The sequence below is a fragment of the Macrotis lagotis genome, chromosome 1 (genome assembly GCF_037893015.1).
Source record: "Macrotis lagotis isolate mMagLag1 chromosome 1, bilby.v1.9.chrom.fasta, whole genome shotgun sequence".
NCBI lineage: Eukaryota > Metazoa > Chordata > Mammalia > Peramelemorphia > Peramelidae > Macrotis > Macrotis lagotis.
The window spans coordinates 275,460,112-275,472,235 of NC_133658.1; the positions used below are offsets into that span (position 1 = coordinate 275,460,112).

The 12,124-nt window shown below is 44.8% G+C and overlaps 1 protein-coding gene across 1 annotated transcript; it reads left to right on the forward strand.

Annotated features, from left to right (window-relative positions):
- Window positions 1-555: 555 nt before the first annotated feature.
- OPRL1 (opioid related nociceptin receptor 1) lies at window positions 556-7,141 on the forward strand. The gene is made up of 4 exons (XM_074210532.1): window positions 556-627; window positions 1,418-1,678; window positions 4,340-4,698; window positions 5,501-7,141. The coding sequence occupies exons 2-4, from the start codon at window positions 1,452-1,454 to the stop codon at window positions 6,022-6,024; spliced, it is 1,110 nt and encodes a 369-aa protein (XP_074066633.1). The 5' UTR covers window positions 556-627; window positions 1,418-1,451; the 3' UTR covers window positions 6,025-7,141.
- The last annotated feature ends 4,983 nt before the right edge of the window (window positions 7,142-12,124 follow it).

Here is a 12,124-nt window from a genome sequence, read left to right on the forward strand (position 1 = left end):
CCATGGCAGAGCTGGGATTTAACTCTTAATCCCGAGTCTTTTCCTTTTTAGTCTATTCTATGTTTACTCTAATGCCCCAAAGACCTGTAGATACGCAGCCTTGATCACTGACAGAGATGCACGTTCACACCAGAAACACATTTATACAGAATGTAAAAAGGTTACTGCAATAGTGTTCTCCCGACCCCCTCTTGGGTCACATTCCCTTTTTTATCTGGATGCTAAATTAGTGTCTCCTTGGGTAATCCTGGGAAAATAGGCTCCTATGTAGGACCTCAGTCGGGACCTAGCTGAGGAAATGATGTCTGTGTGTTCAACGTGTGTGGTGTGTGTGTGTGTGTGTGTGTGTGTGTGTGTGTGTGTCTGTAGGTGCACTCAGAGTTACAGACACCCCCCAGTCCCGCTCCCCCTTCTCCCCCTTGCCCAACCTGCCCGAGCCGCCCCTCCCCCTCCTGGCTCTGCTCTCCCGTAAACCTCCTGCGCCTGCCCCCTCCCTTCCCCTTCTCTCCTCTTCTCGGCTCCTCTCCTCCTCTCCCCTCCTTTCCTCTCTTCTTCTCCACGGGTGCAGTTGGCCAGGAGCTCTCTGAGACGTCTGCAGAGCGGCCGCGCCGGGAATTGGCCCAGCCGGTGGGGGAAAGCGCTGCCTGCGGGTGTGGAGGGGTGTCTCCCCGGGCGGGACAATCTCCCCCTTCCCCGCCCTGCCCCCGGACCCCAGTTTCCTCCTGCTCCCCATTCCCCTTACCTGCCTGCCTTTCGTCCCCCCCTTTCCTCAAGCTGCCTTCCCCTCCCCGCCCCCCAGCTCCTCCGTTTTTTTGGGTTTTGGCTCTCGACTTACGTCCGTATGTTCTGGGGGAAGGGCGTTTCTGAATCTGAGTCCGCTGGGGGTTTGCTCCCGGGGTGGGGAGTTGGGGGCGACCGGCGGCTGTAGGTGTCGCAGGATCAGGGCTTGGCCCCGGGGTGGGGGAGCTGGGGGCCGTTCGTGGTGTGTCCTGAGGCACTGGGGACCCCCAGCATCGGGATCTCTTCTCTGTGGGTAGAGAGTGGGGGGTGGGCTTCAGGCAGGCAGGAAGGCAGGGTTGGGGCGGGGGGGGTCTCAGAGGGGCGCATTCCCAGGAGTGGCTATAGTAGGTCAGAACCCTCCCTAGTGGACAGTTACTGTGTGTGCGCGGTCCGGTGTGTGTCTGTCTAGTGTCTGCATGTCTGTCCGGATTGCAGCCAAGGGTGCCTGTGTATGTCTGTGTCCACACACGCCTGTCAGTGTGTGTGTGCCAGCATGTCACCTGTCTCACTGGTGGTAGGCAGCCTGATGAGAAGCGAGGAAGGAGCGTGTGGACGTTGGGTGGGGGCCGGGAGAGGTGCTGTGCAGGGGGAAGCTCTGGCACTAGCCACGTTCTCTCTTTCTTTCCTTGGTTTTCAGGGCCAGCCTGGGGCAAGTGAATGCAGAGAGCACCATGGAACCCCTCTTCTTGGCCCCATTCTGGGAGGATTTCTATGGAAACCGCCTGTTTAACAACTTCTCCCTCCCAAATGGGAGCGGAGTGCCTCCTCACCTTCTGATCAATGTGACCCAGGACACCTTTCTGCCCATTGGCCTCAAGGTCACCATTGTGGTGGTCTACCTGGCTGTGTTTATAGGGGGTCTACTGGGGAATTGCCTTGTCATGTATGTCATCATCAGGTAGGTGGGTGCTGACATGACATAATCAGATATACCTCTGCCCCCACTTTGAGACCTCCCAGTCCTGCTGGCTTGGACAGTTAGAAATATAGGGAGACTATGGATTGGAACTGGGATAACTGGTTTCCACTTGTTGGCAATTGCAGGTGATAATGAGTAGGGCTTTCTCTAGAGATCCCATTGACCCCTAGAGAGAAGGAGAAAAAGCTGAGGCTCAAGCCACTAGAACTTGACCTGAGGAACAGATTGAGGAAGGAGATCTGGATCTGAAGTCCTCTGAGAAAATCTGTCACTCTGACTCCTGAGGGGACAGAACATTTTCTGTGGGCTTGCCTGGAAGGCATGCCAGTGGGGTTTAGGTTTCTGGATCTCTTGAGGCCTGCCTGGTTGGAGGATCAATGCCCAGGTGGGTAGGGAGGAGGATTGTTTTAATCCTAGTGAATTAACTTTAGGGTCAGTCATGCTCCATCCCTTAGGTGAAATGGATGTTGCCCCCTCCTCAGGCCAGACCCTGGAGCTCAGTGTTGGAGAACTCTAGGGCTTGGTTTATAGATGTTTTTACCTCCTCCCCCCCTTAAAAAACCCCTCAAACTCCAGAACTCCTCTGTTGTCCATTCCTCCTCTTCTCCGTCTCTAATTTTTCATCAAGATTATTTTATTCAACACAGATTTATTGAATCCACCCAGTGCCTAGCCCTGTACTTGCTGTTGTAGATGAGATAGATAATAGGGTATATATCCTCATGAAAATCTGTCTGACTGGGAAGTCAACATCATGGATACACAGGAAACAGGGCCTCAGTGAGTATTGCCTCATGAGCTGTGGTTTGAACTTGACCTTGAAGTTTGGATAGAATAAGATAGATAAAGAAAGGATAGAGGGGAAATCAATTTTTTTAAATGTGAGAACAGTATGAGCAAAAGTGTTCAGGCAGTACTGATCCTGATATTAAGTTGGAAGTGAAAGGATTAGATTATTGGAAGGATGGAAGGCATGGAAATCAGAGAGCTGGCATTGTTGGCTTGCTTTCCTCAAGAAGGTATCTTTGAACCTTTGGTGCAGCATCATAGTTGCAAACAAAGAGGGATATATCAAAGAGTGCTAGACCCATAGATTCAGGCCTGAATTCAAATCCTACCTTGAACACCAGTTATATTATTTTGGACAGAGATAATATAGGTGAGTAATATATAAAATGAGGATAACAGTAGTTGGGGAAAGTATCTTAACTGTAAAAGTACTACAGAAATGGGAGTTGGGATGACTGGTGATGTTGATAAGCAGTTTGGTACAGTGGACTAGGGGCCTGGGATTTATTCTAATCTCTAATTTGTGTTTAGATCATCTACATGATCTCTGAAATTCCTATCAATTCGGAGTCTAGGTTGATTATTTAAAGCTTGAAGAATTAGAATTTTACAAAAAAAGAAGTTGAAGCCCAAGAGGCAAAATGACACACCTAGTGTCACAGAGGTAATAAGTGGTAGAGCTGGAATTTGAATCTATGTTCTCTGATTCCAAATCCAGGGCTCCATACATTATGCTTTGAAACCACCAGATGTGGATCCTTTCCTAGATGCCCTTCCCTGTTGACATCATTTGGATAGGGCAGCTTGGAGCACTCTTGGGAAAGGAATCCACACTAAAGCATTTTAGAGACTAAAGTTGCTATTTTTATCTTTTTCATCCTCCTTCAGTGTTGGGATGGAAAAAAAACCCAAACCTACATCCTGGATTTAGATAGACAGGAAAGGTGAAAAGCTCTCTCACATCAATGCACATGAACTGAGAAGGTCGGAAAGCATGCTGACAACCTGTCCAGGAGAGTAAAGCTGAAATAAAAAGGACATGTTGATATTCCTCACTGCCCACTACCCACATCTCCATCAGTATTATTAACATAATTATCTCTGCCATTATCATCACCATGGCTACCATCTTCACTGCCATTGCCATCTCCATCAATACTATCACTACCATTCCTGCTGCTATCACTATGGTTACCACCATCACCATAGCTGCCATTACTACCACTGCCATTACCACCTCTGCCACCGCCATATTGCCATCTAAAATAATTGTCATCTCTAACACACTTATTTATCACAGTCATCATCTCTATTGCTTTCATTGTCTGAATCATCCATCATCTGTATTGCCATCATCACTATCATCATCTTTCCTGTCAACATCACCAATGCTGCTGTCACCAAACATTGATGACCAGTCTGGATCAAGATGAAAAGTGTTATACCAACCATCCAAGTGACTTTGGAAGTTTAAGTCTCTAGAAGTTAAAGGGTTATTGTTAGGGTCTAGAAGGACTATTGAGGGATGGGGATAATTGATCATTTGCTCAGTTTTTAAACATTAGAGCACATCCCTCTGAATCACACACGCACACACACACACACACACACATATATATCTATATTATATATATTATATATATGCAGAATTCTTCACTCTGGAGTATAGACTATAATAGGAAAGCTTAGACCAGAGAAGGTTCCTTTTCTGGGGACAGGTACTATTATCCACTCCTTTATCCATCCACCACATCCCCTTGTTGTCTCTAAGGTAATTTGAAATATTAGACCATCAATATCATGAATTTAATTTTCCCCCATCTCTTTGTTTCTTCTCTGTCCCCACTGTAGACACACAAAGATGAAGACAGCCACAAACATTTACATCTTTAACTTGGCACTGGCAGATGCCTTGGTCCTATTGACACTGCCCTTCCAGGGCACTGATGTCCTCCTGGGTTACTGGCCATTTGGAAATGTACTATGCAAGACAGTTGTTACCATTGACTTCTACAACATGTTCACCAGCACCTTCACCCTGACTGCCATGAGTGTGGACCGCTACATTGCCATCTGCCACCCAGTCCGGGCCTTGGATATCCGTACACCTAACAAGGCCAAGGCTGTCAATGTTGGCATTTGGGCCCTGGCTTCTCTCATTGGTGTACCTGTCACAGTCATGGGCTCAGCCCAGATGGATGATGATGATGGTCAGTGTATGAGCTGGTGGTTCTGGTGGTGGAGGGCCTACCATCAACCCTTTGAGGGCAAGCTCATCATTTTTCTGGGAAAAGGGTGCTCAGGCCTTTCATTTCTCTGGGGAGAATAGACCTAGTGATGGATTCCATTTTAAGAATCAATACTTTAAAGGAAATTGTTCATTTCCATCCAGATGTATTTTTCCACTGTAGGAAGAAGTGTAGTAGCATGAAAAGGGTGCTCTATTTGTAATTAGAGGACCTGGGTTTGAATTTATATATATATATTACTTACCTACTGCAATCATGAGATAATGAAGAGTACACTGGACTTGAGGTCAGGAAAGGTTCAAATCTGGGATCAGCTTTCTGTACTTCAGTATTCTTGTCTGAAAAAAAGAGACTTATACTCAGTGGCTTCTAGAAACCTTTCCATTCTGAAATCTATTATCCCATAAGTCATTGAACCTCTCTAGGTCTCAATTTCTTCACCTGTTAAATGAAGGAGTTGAACTAGATGACATCTAAGGTCACTTCCAACTCTATATGATACTATGTCCTGGAGGAAGCCAGACCCACCTAGACCCTTCATTCCTCTGTGGGCAAGTGACCAGACCCAATGTCCCTTTGAGACAGGGCAGACACATTCCTTACATTCCCTCATAGAGGTGGGCAGTAGAGAGTGGGAAGATGTGGAGGGCTGGGGCAAGTCTTGTGAACTGAGACCATCCCCCTTCTGATGGGCCTAGTGTCTAGGGCTAGTGGAGAAGCTGTGGCCAGACTGGTTCCCATACTATTTTCTTTCTCTTGACAGAGATCGAGTGCCTGCTGGAGTACCCTGCCCCTGAGAATTATTGGCGCTCTGTGTTTGGGGTCTGCGTGTTCCTCTTCTCTTTTGTGATCCCTGTGCTCATTATCTCAGCCTGCTACAGTCTCATGATCCGGCGGCTTCGCAGTGTTCGAGTACTCTCTGGCTCAAGGGAGAAGGACCGCAACTTGAGGCGTATCACTCGGTTGGTCCTTGTAGTGGTGGCTGTGTTTGTGGGATGCTGGACCCCTGTCCAGGTATTTGTGCTGGCTCAGAGTCAGGGAGTCCAACTGGCCAGTGGAGCTGCGGTGGCTGCCCTGCACTTTTGCATTGTCCTGGGCTATGCCAACAGCGGCCTGAATCCCATCCTCTATGCTTTCCTGGATGAGAACTTCAAGGCCTGCTTTCGTAAGTTCTGCTGCTCATCCTCCTTGCGCCGGGAGTTGCAGGTGTCTGACCGTGTCCGGAGCATTGCCAAGGATGTAGCCTTTGCCTGCAAGACTTCAGAAACTGCGCCTAGGCCCGCATGACTAGGCGTGGAACTCCCCATCATGCCCACCAGCCCCCAGAGTCCATCCACACCCAACACAGAGCTCACGCAGGTAACAGCTCTGTAGTGAGGCTCTCTTCAAACTCAGTGTTGGGAAAAAGGAGCCGCTGTGGGGCTGGAGACCATCAGGATGGCTTTGTGACTGTGACCCCAAGAGGTTGTGGCTTCTGAGCTAAGCGCAGGAAGTCACTGGGGAAGCAGACTTAAAGCAAGGACTGTTTCTGGGATTGGTCACAATCCTTCCTGGTGTGGTGAGCAAAGGAGCAATGGGGAGGAAACTGCTACACAGGGCGACTGGCCCTCAGGCTTTAACTCTTCTTATGGAAACACACACACACACACACACACACATGTATACACTTGTAGATATACAGAGATCTACCAAGGCAGAGACATGGAGACGCACAATCGCAAACACGGAAACCTGTGTATCTACATACAGAGACCCATCCAAGCACACTCATGGGATCCATAGATATGAGGACCCAGACAGACATGGGTGGCCATGATCTTACAGAAATCCTGGTGGAGGATTTGATTATTATTATTTTTTTTAATCTTTCAGGGACTGGAGAGAAAAACCTGATGTTTCATGATAGAAAAGTCATGGACCTGGGTGTCATCCCATGTGCTGTCTTTGATGCTATTCCCTGACCTAGCTGCTACAGGATGCTTGATTATGCATCCATAGATTGGGACCCTTCCTCACTTTTATCAATCCTGCCTAATATGCCAAATGAGAGCAGTTGAACTCGATGTTTTCTAAGCTTCCTTCCAACTCTGAAACTCTATTATTGTTTTCCTCTGATCTGTCTCCTTTGGGAACTTGGTGGGAGAACCTAGATGAAAGGGCCAGCACCTAATTAAATGAGGTATTTGAGTAGCCCTGGTGAATTATAATTGGGCAGCTCTGGGAGAGTTCTAGCTGACCTTTGGCTTGCCCTTTGGGAGTTGCTAGCACTTGCTCCCTTTGGCCCAGACTTCCAGTCCTCGGCTTTGCCCTAGGGCTGGGTCAACCCCGATTCCCTGTTACAAGACATTCCTGAAACTCACAGCAGCCAACAGGGCAGGATATCCCAGGAGGCTGAATGTATTTGAGAGCCCTGAATATGCTCTTCAGGTGCATAAACATTTCTCTTAAAAGATCAGCCCAAGAGCTGATGGTGTTTTCTTTGTATTTGCTGATGCTTTGCTATAGCTCTCCTCTGCAAAAACCTTTAGTGCATGGGGAAAGTGAGCCCGAGCTTCTGATTTCTGGGTTCCTTTTCATTTTTTAGGGTGTGCTCCTCACCTATTACATACTAAAGGGCTCTTATAATATTTTAAAGCTTGGGTCATAAATATTTAGTGTTCTTTCATAAGTCATGCAAGGGGGAAAATGTGATGATTTCTCAGGGATGATTTACTTCAGAAGAAGAGAAATCCACCTAATACATGGAAGGCCTGGCACCAAAGTGCTTGGCATTTGCCAGATGATTGGATGATTTGAACTGGTTGGGCACCTTAGAAACCATCTAGTTCAACCCCCTTGTTTTACAACTGAGGAAACTGAGGACAGGGAGATCAAGGGACCTCTAGAGGTATAGGTATAGCTGCTAAATCCCTACAAAGAATGACGAATTCTGTTCTTTCTGGGATGGTCTGGATACCTCCAGAAAGAGAGACTCAATACTTTTATATTTGTTAGCTGCAACTTTTTATACACCCTGAGGTGCTTCCTGTGGTTTCAATGTTTTTCTTGCTCTTGAATCTGTAGCCAGAAGGGCAGTCAGTGCCTACTGTGTGCTCACTGTTTTCTGATCCAGACCACCATGGAGGATTTCTCCCTAAATGAATGTAATGGGTGAAGAATGGATCTCCTTTAGTTGTACCTTGAAATATGGCAGGCTGGTCAGGAGCCATGTCCTTGCCTACATTTCTGTGATAAGAGGGAGAAAGTCTGGGAACTACTTGTGCTATGTGATGATGTTTTTCTCTCATTCTCTGCTGATTAATGTGTGTCTCTTCAGCTTTATGATTCTCTGTAGTGTCTCTTGGGGCCAGTTTCTGGGGTTACTGATGACTAGAATGTGTTAGAAATGGAGCAAAATAAGAAAATAAGTTTATGATGCTGTGCCATTGGGAAGTGGTGGGTGTGGTGAGGGCTGATTGGAGCCAGAACTACAGACATGGTCCTAGGAGCTCAATAAACTACTGTGGTGCCAACAGCATTGTCATCAGTTGGCATGGGGCTCCAATAAAATTCAGTCTGGGCTTTCCATAGCCCTAAATGTGAATCCACAATTGGTGAAGCTGCCAACACTTTTTTCCTGTAGCTGAACTCTTGGATTAATGTCTGCTTATTTCATTCCAATTATCCCTTCCTCTTTACAAAAAAATTGAAAGCCTTTGTTCCAAAATATGTATTTGGGAAACAGGAAAACCTCCAGCTTAAAAATAGTGATAGCCCAGTGATAGCCAAGAGGAAATGGCATGTGTCACCTGGGGATTTAACCAAAGGAATAATAATTTAGGAAGTGATTGACCACCTCCTAACATGACAGTAGCTTCATGGTAAAAAAGAATAAGAGCTCCCATTTCTATTAAGCTTTAAAGTTTACAAAGCACTTTCCTCACATCAATGCTTGTGAGCTTATTTAGTATTATTTCCATTTTAGAGATGAGGAAACCAAAACTCAGGGAGGTGAAATGATTTGAATGTTGTGAAACTACCAAGTGGTAAAACTAGAATTTGGACCCAGGACTTCTAACTCTAAAGACCAATGCCTTCCTTCCTTTCTACCTTCCTTTATCTCCTTCCCTCTTTTCTCCCTCTCTCTTTTCTCCCTTTCCTTCTTTCCTCATTCCTTCCTTCCATCCTTGCTTCTTCCTTCCTTCCCCCAACATTAGCATAGTGTTTTAGACACTAGTCTTGAAGTCATTCAGTCAATAAACTTTTATTAAGTGCCTACATTGTGCCAGGCACTATGCTAAGCACTGGAGATACAAAAAGAGGCAAAAAGACAGCCTCCACCTTCAAAGAACTTGAAGTGTAATGTTTCCAGAGGACCTAGTTCAAATCCCACTTCAGTTACTAGTTGAATGATTCAATTTCTCTGTGCCGCAATTTCTTCTTTGCAACATGGTAGAGCTTGAACTAGATGGCCTCTAAGGGTTCTTCAGCTCTTAATCTACGATCCTATGATTTATCTGACATTATCATAGGCATCTACCAGTATCTGTGACATTCCACAGCATTATTCCTCTCTTCTTTAAAGGAAGGAGGTAAATTGCCTCATTATTTCTTCTCTGGAGCCAAACTTGGTCATTATAATTATATAGCATTCTATTTTGTTATATTATTATTTCCTTTTATGTTATCATAGTGTACATTGTTTTTCTGATTTGGAATATGATATTCTGTATAAGTTCATACAAATCTTTTTTTTCAGGTCATACAAATCTTTATATATTTTTCTGAATTCCTCAGATTTTTTTATTTCTTATGGCACAATGGATTTGTTTTATGTCCAGGTACCACAGTTGATCTATTCATTCTCTAGGCAATGGGCACTTTGTAGTTCTTTGCTACCACAGAAGTATTGCTATAGACATTTTGGTATATATATACAGGACCTTTCTTTTTGATCTTCACCTATTTGGGGAAGATGCCTAGTTGTGGTATCTCTGGGTTAAAGGATACAGACAATGTTCTTTCCGGGATACGGTAAGGCCTCAACACAGCAGTGAAGCTTTTGCTGTGTTCATCCTCATGGTGGGAATAGAATGGAAAACCCTGGAGTTGTAAGAAAGGACCCTGCATGTGATAAACACAATTATCTATGTAATTAACAGTATTATGCATGTGATAAATATGTAATAAACAATGTATACCTCCTTGCTTGCTGCCTTTTGATCAGTATTCTCATTATTAGAAACTGGGAAGGCTGATTGGAGTTAGAACCACAAAGATGCTCCTGCTAACTCTCTAAGACTACTATGGTATCAACAGCATCCTTGTTAGTGGGCATAGTAGTCCAATAAAATTGTCTAGATTTTCCACAGTTCTAAATGTGAATATGCAGCTATCAAAATTACTTTAGGGCATGTCTCCTTGTAGCCCTTCCATTAAGTCTAGTTTTTGGGAGGAGAGATCATCCTAAGTCTTTGTTCTAGCCCTGGAGCTCACCGAGAACATGGATGTCTATCCTTTGGTAATATGAAAAACAAACCTAATGATCGTGCTTTTCCCTTTTGAGGAGAGAATAGGAAGGAGCTGTAGAATTTAGATATATATCAGTTACCACTTAGGTTGATTACCATTCTGTCTCAAGAGTTTAGTCAGTCATTCAGTCAACAAACATTAAGTTCCTACTATGTATCAGTGCCTATACTAAATCCTGGGGATAAAAGAAAAGGCAAAATACAGTCCCCACTCTCAAAGAACTCACAGTCTAATGAGGAGGGGGAGACAAAAAACTATATACAAAAAAATTATATGTGGGATAACTGGACACAACAAAAAAAGGGAAGGCATTAGCATTAAGGGAGATTGGGAAAGGTTTCCCATAGAAAGTGAGACTTTAGCTGAGACCTGAAGGAAGCCAGGAAAGCTAGGAGGCAGAGATGAGGAAGGAGCACATTTCTGTCATCAGAGACAGTCAGTGAAAAGTCTGGAGATGAAGTAGTCACATTCAAGAAGCATTCAAGAAGGTGGCAGCTAGGTGGTGCAGTGGATAGAGCACCGATCAAGGAGTCAGAAGGACCTGAGTTCATCCGACCTCAGACATTTAACAATTACCTAGCTGTGTGACCTTGGGCAAGTAACTTAACCCCAATGCCTTACAAACACCCTCTCCCCCCCAAAAAGAAACAGTCAAGTAGGTTAGCCATCCTGGATCAAGGAGTCCATGGGTGGAGATCCATTTATAAGATCTAAAAAGATTGGAATGGTGTGTATATAGGGACAGGTTATGGAGGGCTTTGATTACTAAATAGATGATTTTAGTTTCCACATCTGTGAAAGGAGGTTGCATTCAACAGTCTCTGAGGCCCTTTTTTTGCTTCTAGAATTGTGATCTAGAATTTCAGTCACAGAATGGAGGAATAATTCAGGCAAAGATTTCCTGCCGAGACACCCCTAAAACACCAGCAAGTTGAATGAATGAACAGGGAGGGGGGAGCATTTATTGAGGATTTACTATAGCAAAGCACTGAGGACACAAATAGAAAAGTAAGAGAGTTCCACAAGGAACTCAAATTCTAATGGGGGGGGCACAATACTAAGAGTTTTTAGCTATAAATCAGATGAAAAAATTCCATGGTCCTTAGGGAAGAGAAGTAAAGCAGATAGTAATCCCTCTTCCTAAATGTCATTTCCATTAATAAACTCATATTAGATTCTGATGCTGAATCACTTGACAGAGCCAAGGACTTTGGTGACAACTTTTTTTTTTTTCCTGGCTCTTTGGTAGCTGTGACTGCAGCAGCTACAGGAGCAGTTATCTAGGCTGTATCTGCAAAGAAGCTGTTTTCCAGGTTGATACCTTTGGGAACTGGGCTGGAAGCTATTCCAAAGGTTCTTGGGTTGTCTCCAAGAGGATCTGAGGGGAGATGGTGGTGATTTGGCTTACCTGGCACATGTTTTCTGTCTCTTCCTAAGGACATTTTTACTGTTTAGCAAGACTGGTCTGCTGATCCAGTGTTTGACAGTTGATTGGTAGTTGATGGGAATAGATCATGTCTTCCTAGGAGTAATTAGATTATACTTGTGAGAACTTGGTTATAAACAGGACTGGTGGTCAGTTGGGTGCTGTCAAACCCATGGTGCTAATGTCCCTCTCCAGATTACCCAGGCTCATTGCCTTATATGAAAATTACATATTCTTATTACTTTTTATGAATCCTCATCTCTATTTTGATTAGTCCTGTGCCCACAAGTCCCATCTGAACCTGATTCATCCATCTCTTGTGTATGTGTGTGTGTGTGTGTTGTGTGTATGTGTGTGTGTGTGTGTGTACATGAAGTTGTCCCCATCATTCTTCTAGGACAGGGGAAATTTATTATTCTCTTGGGGGAATGGTGGTCAAACCCGTCATCC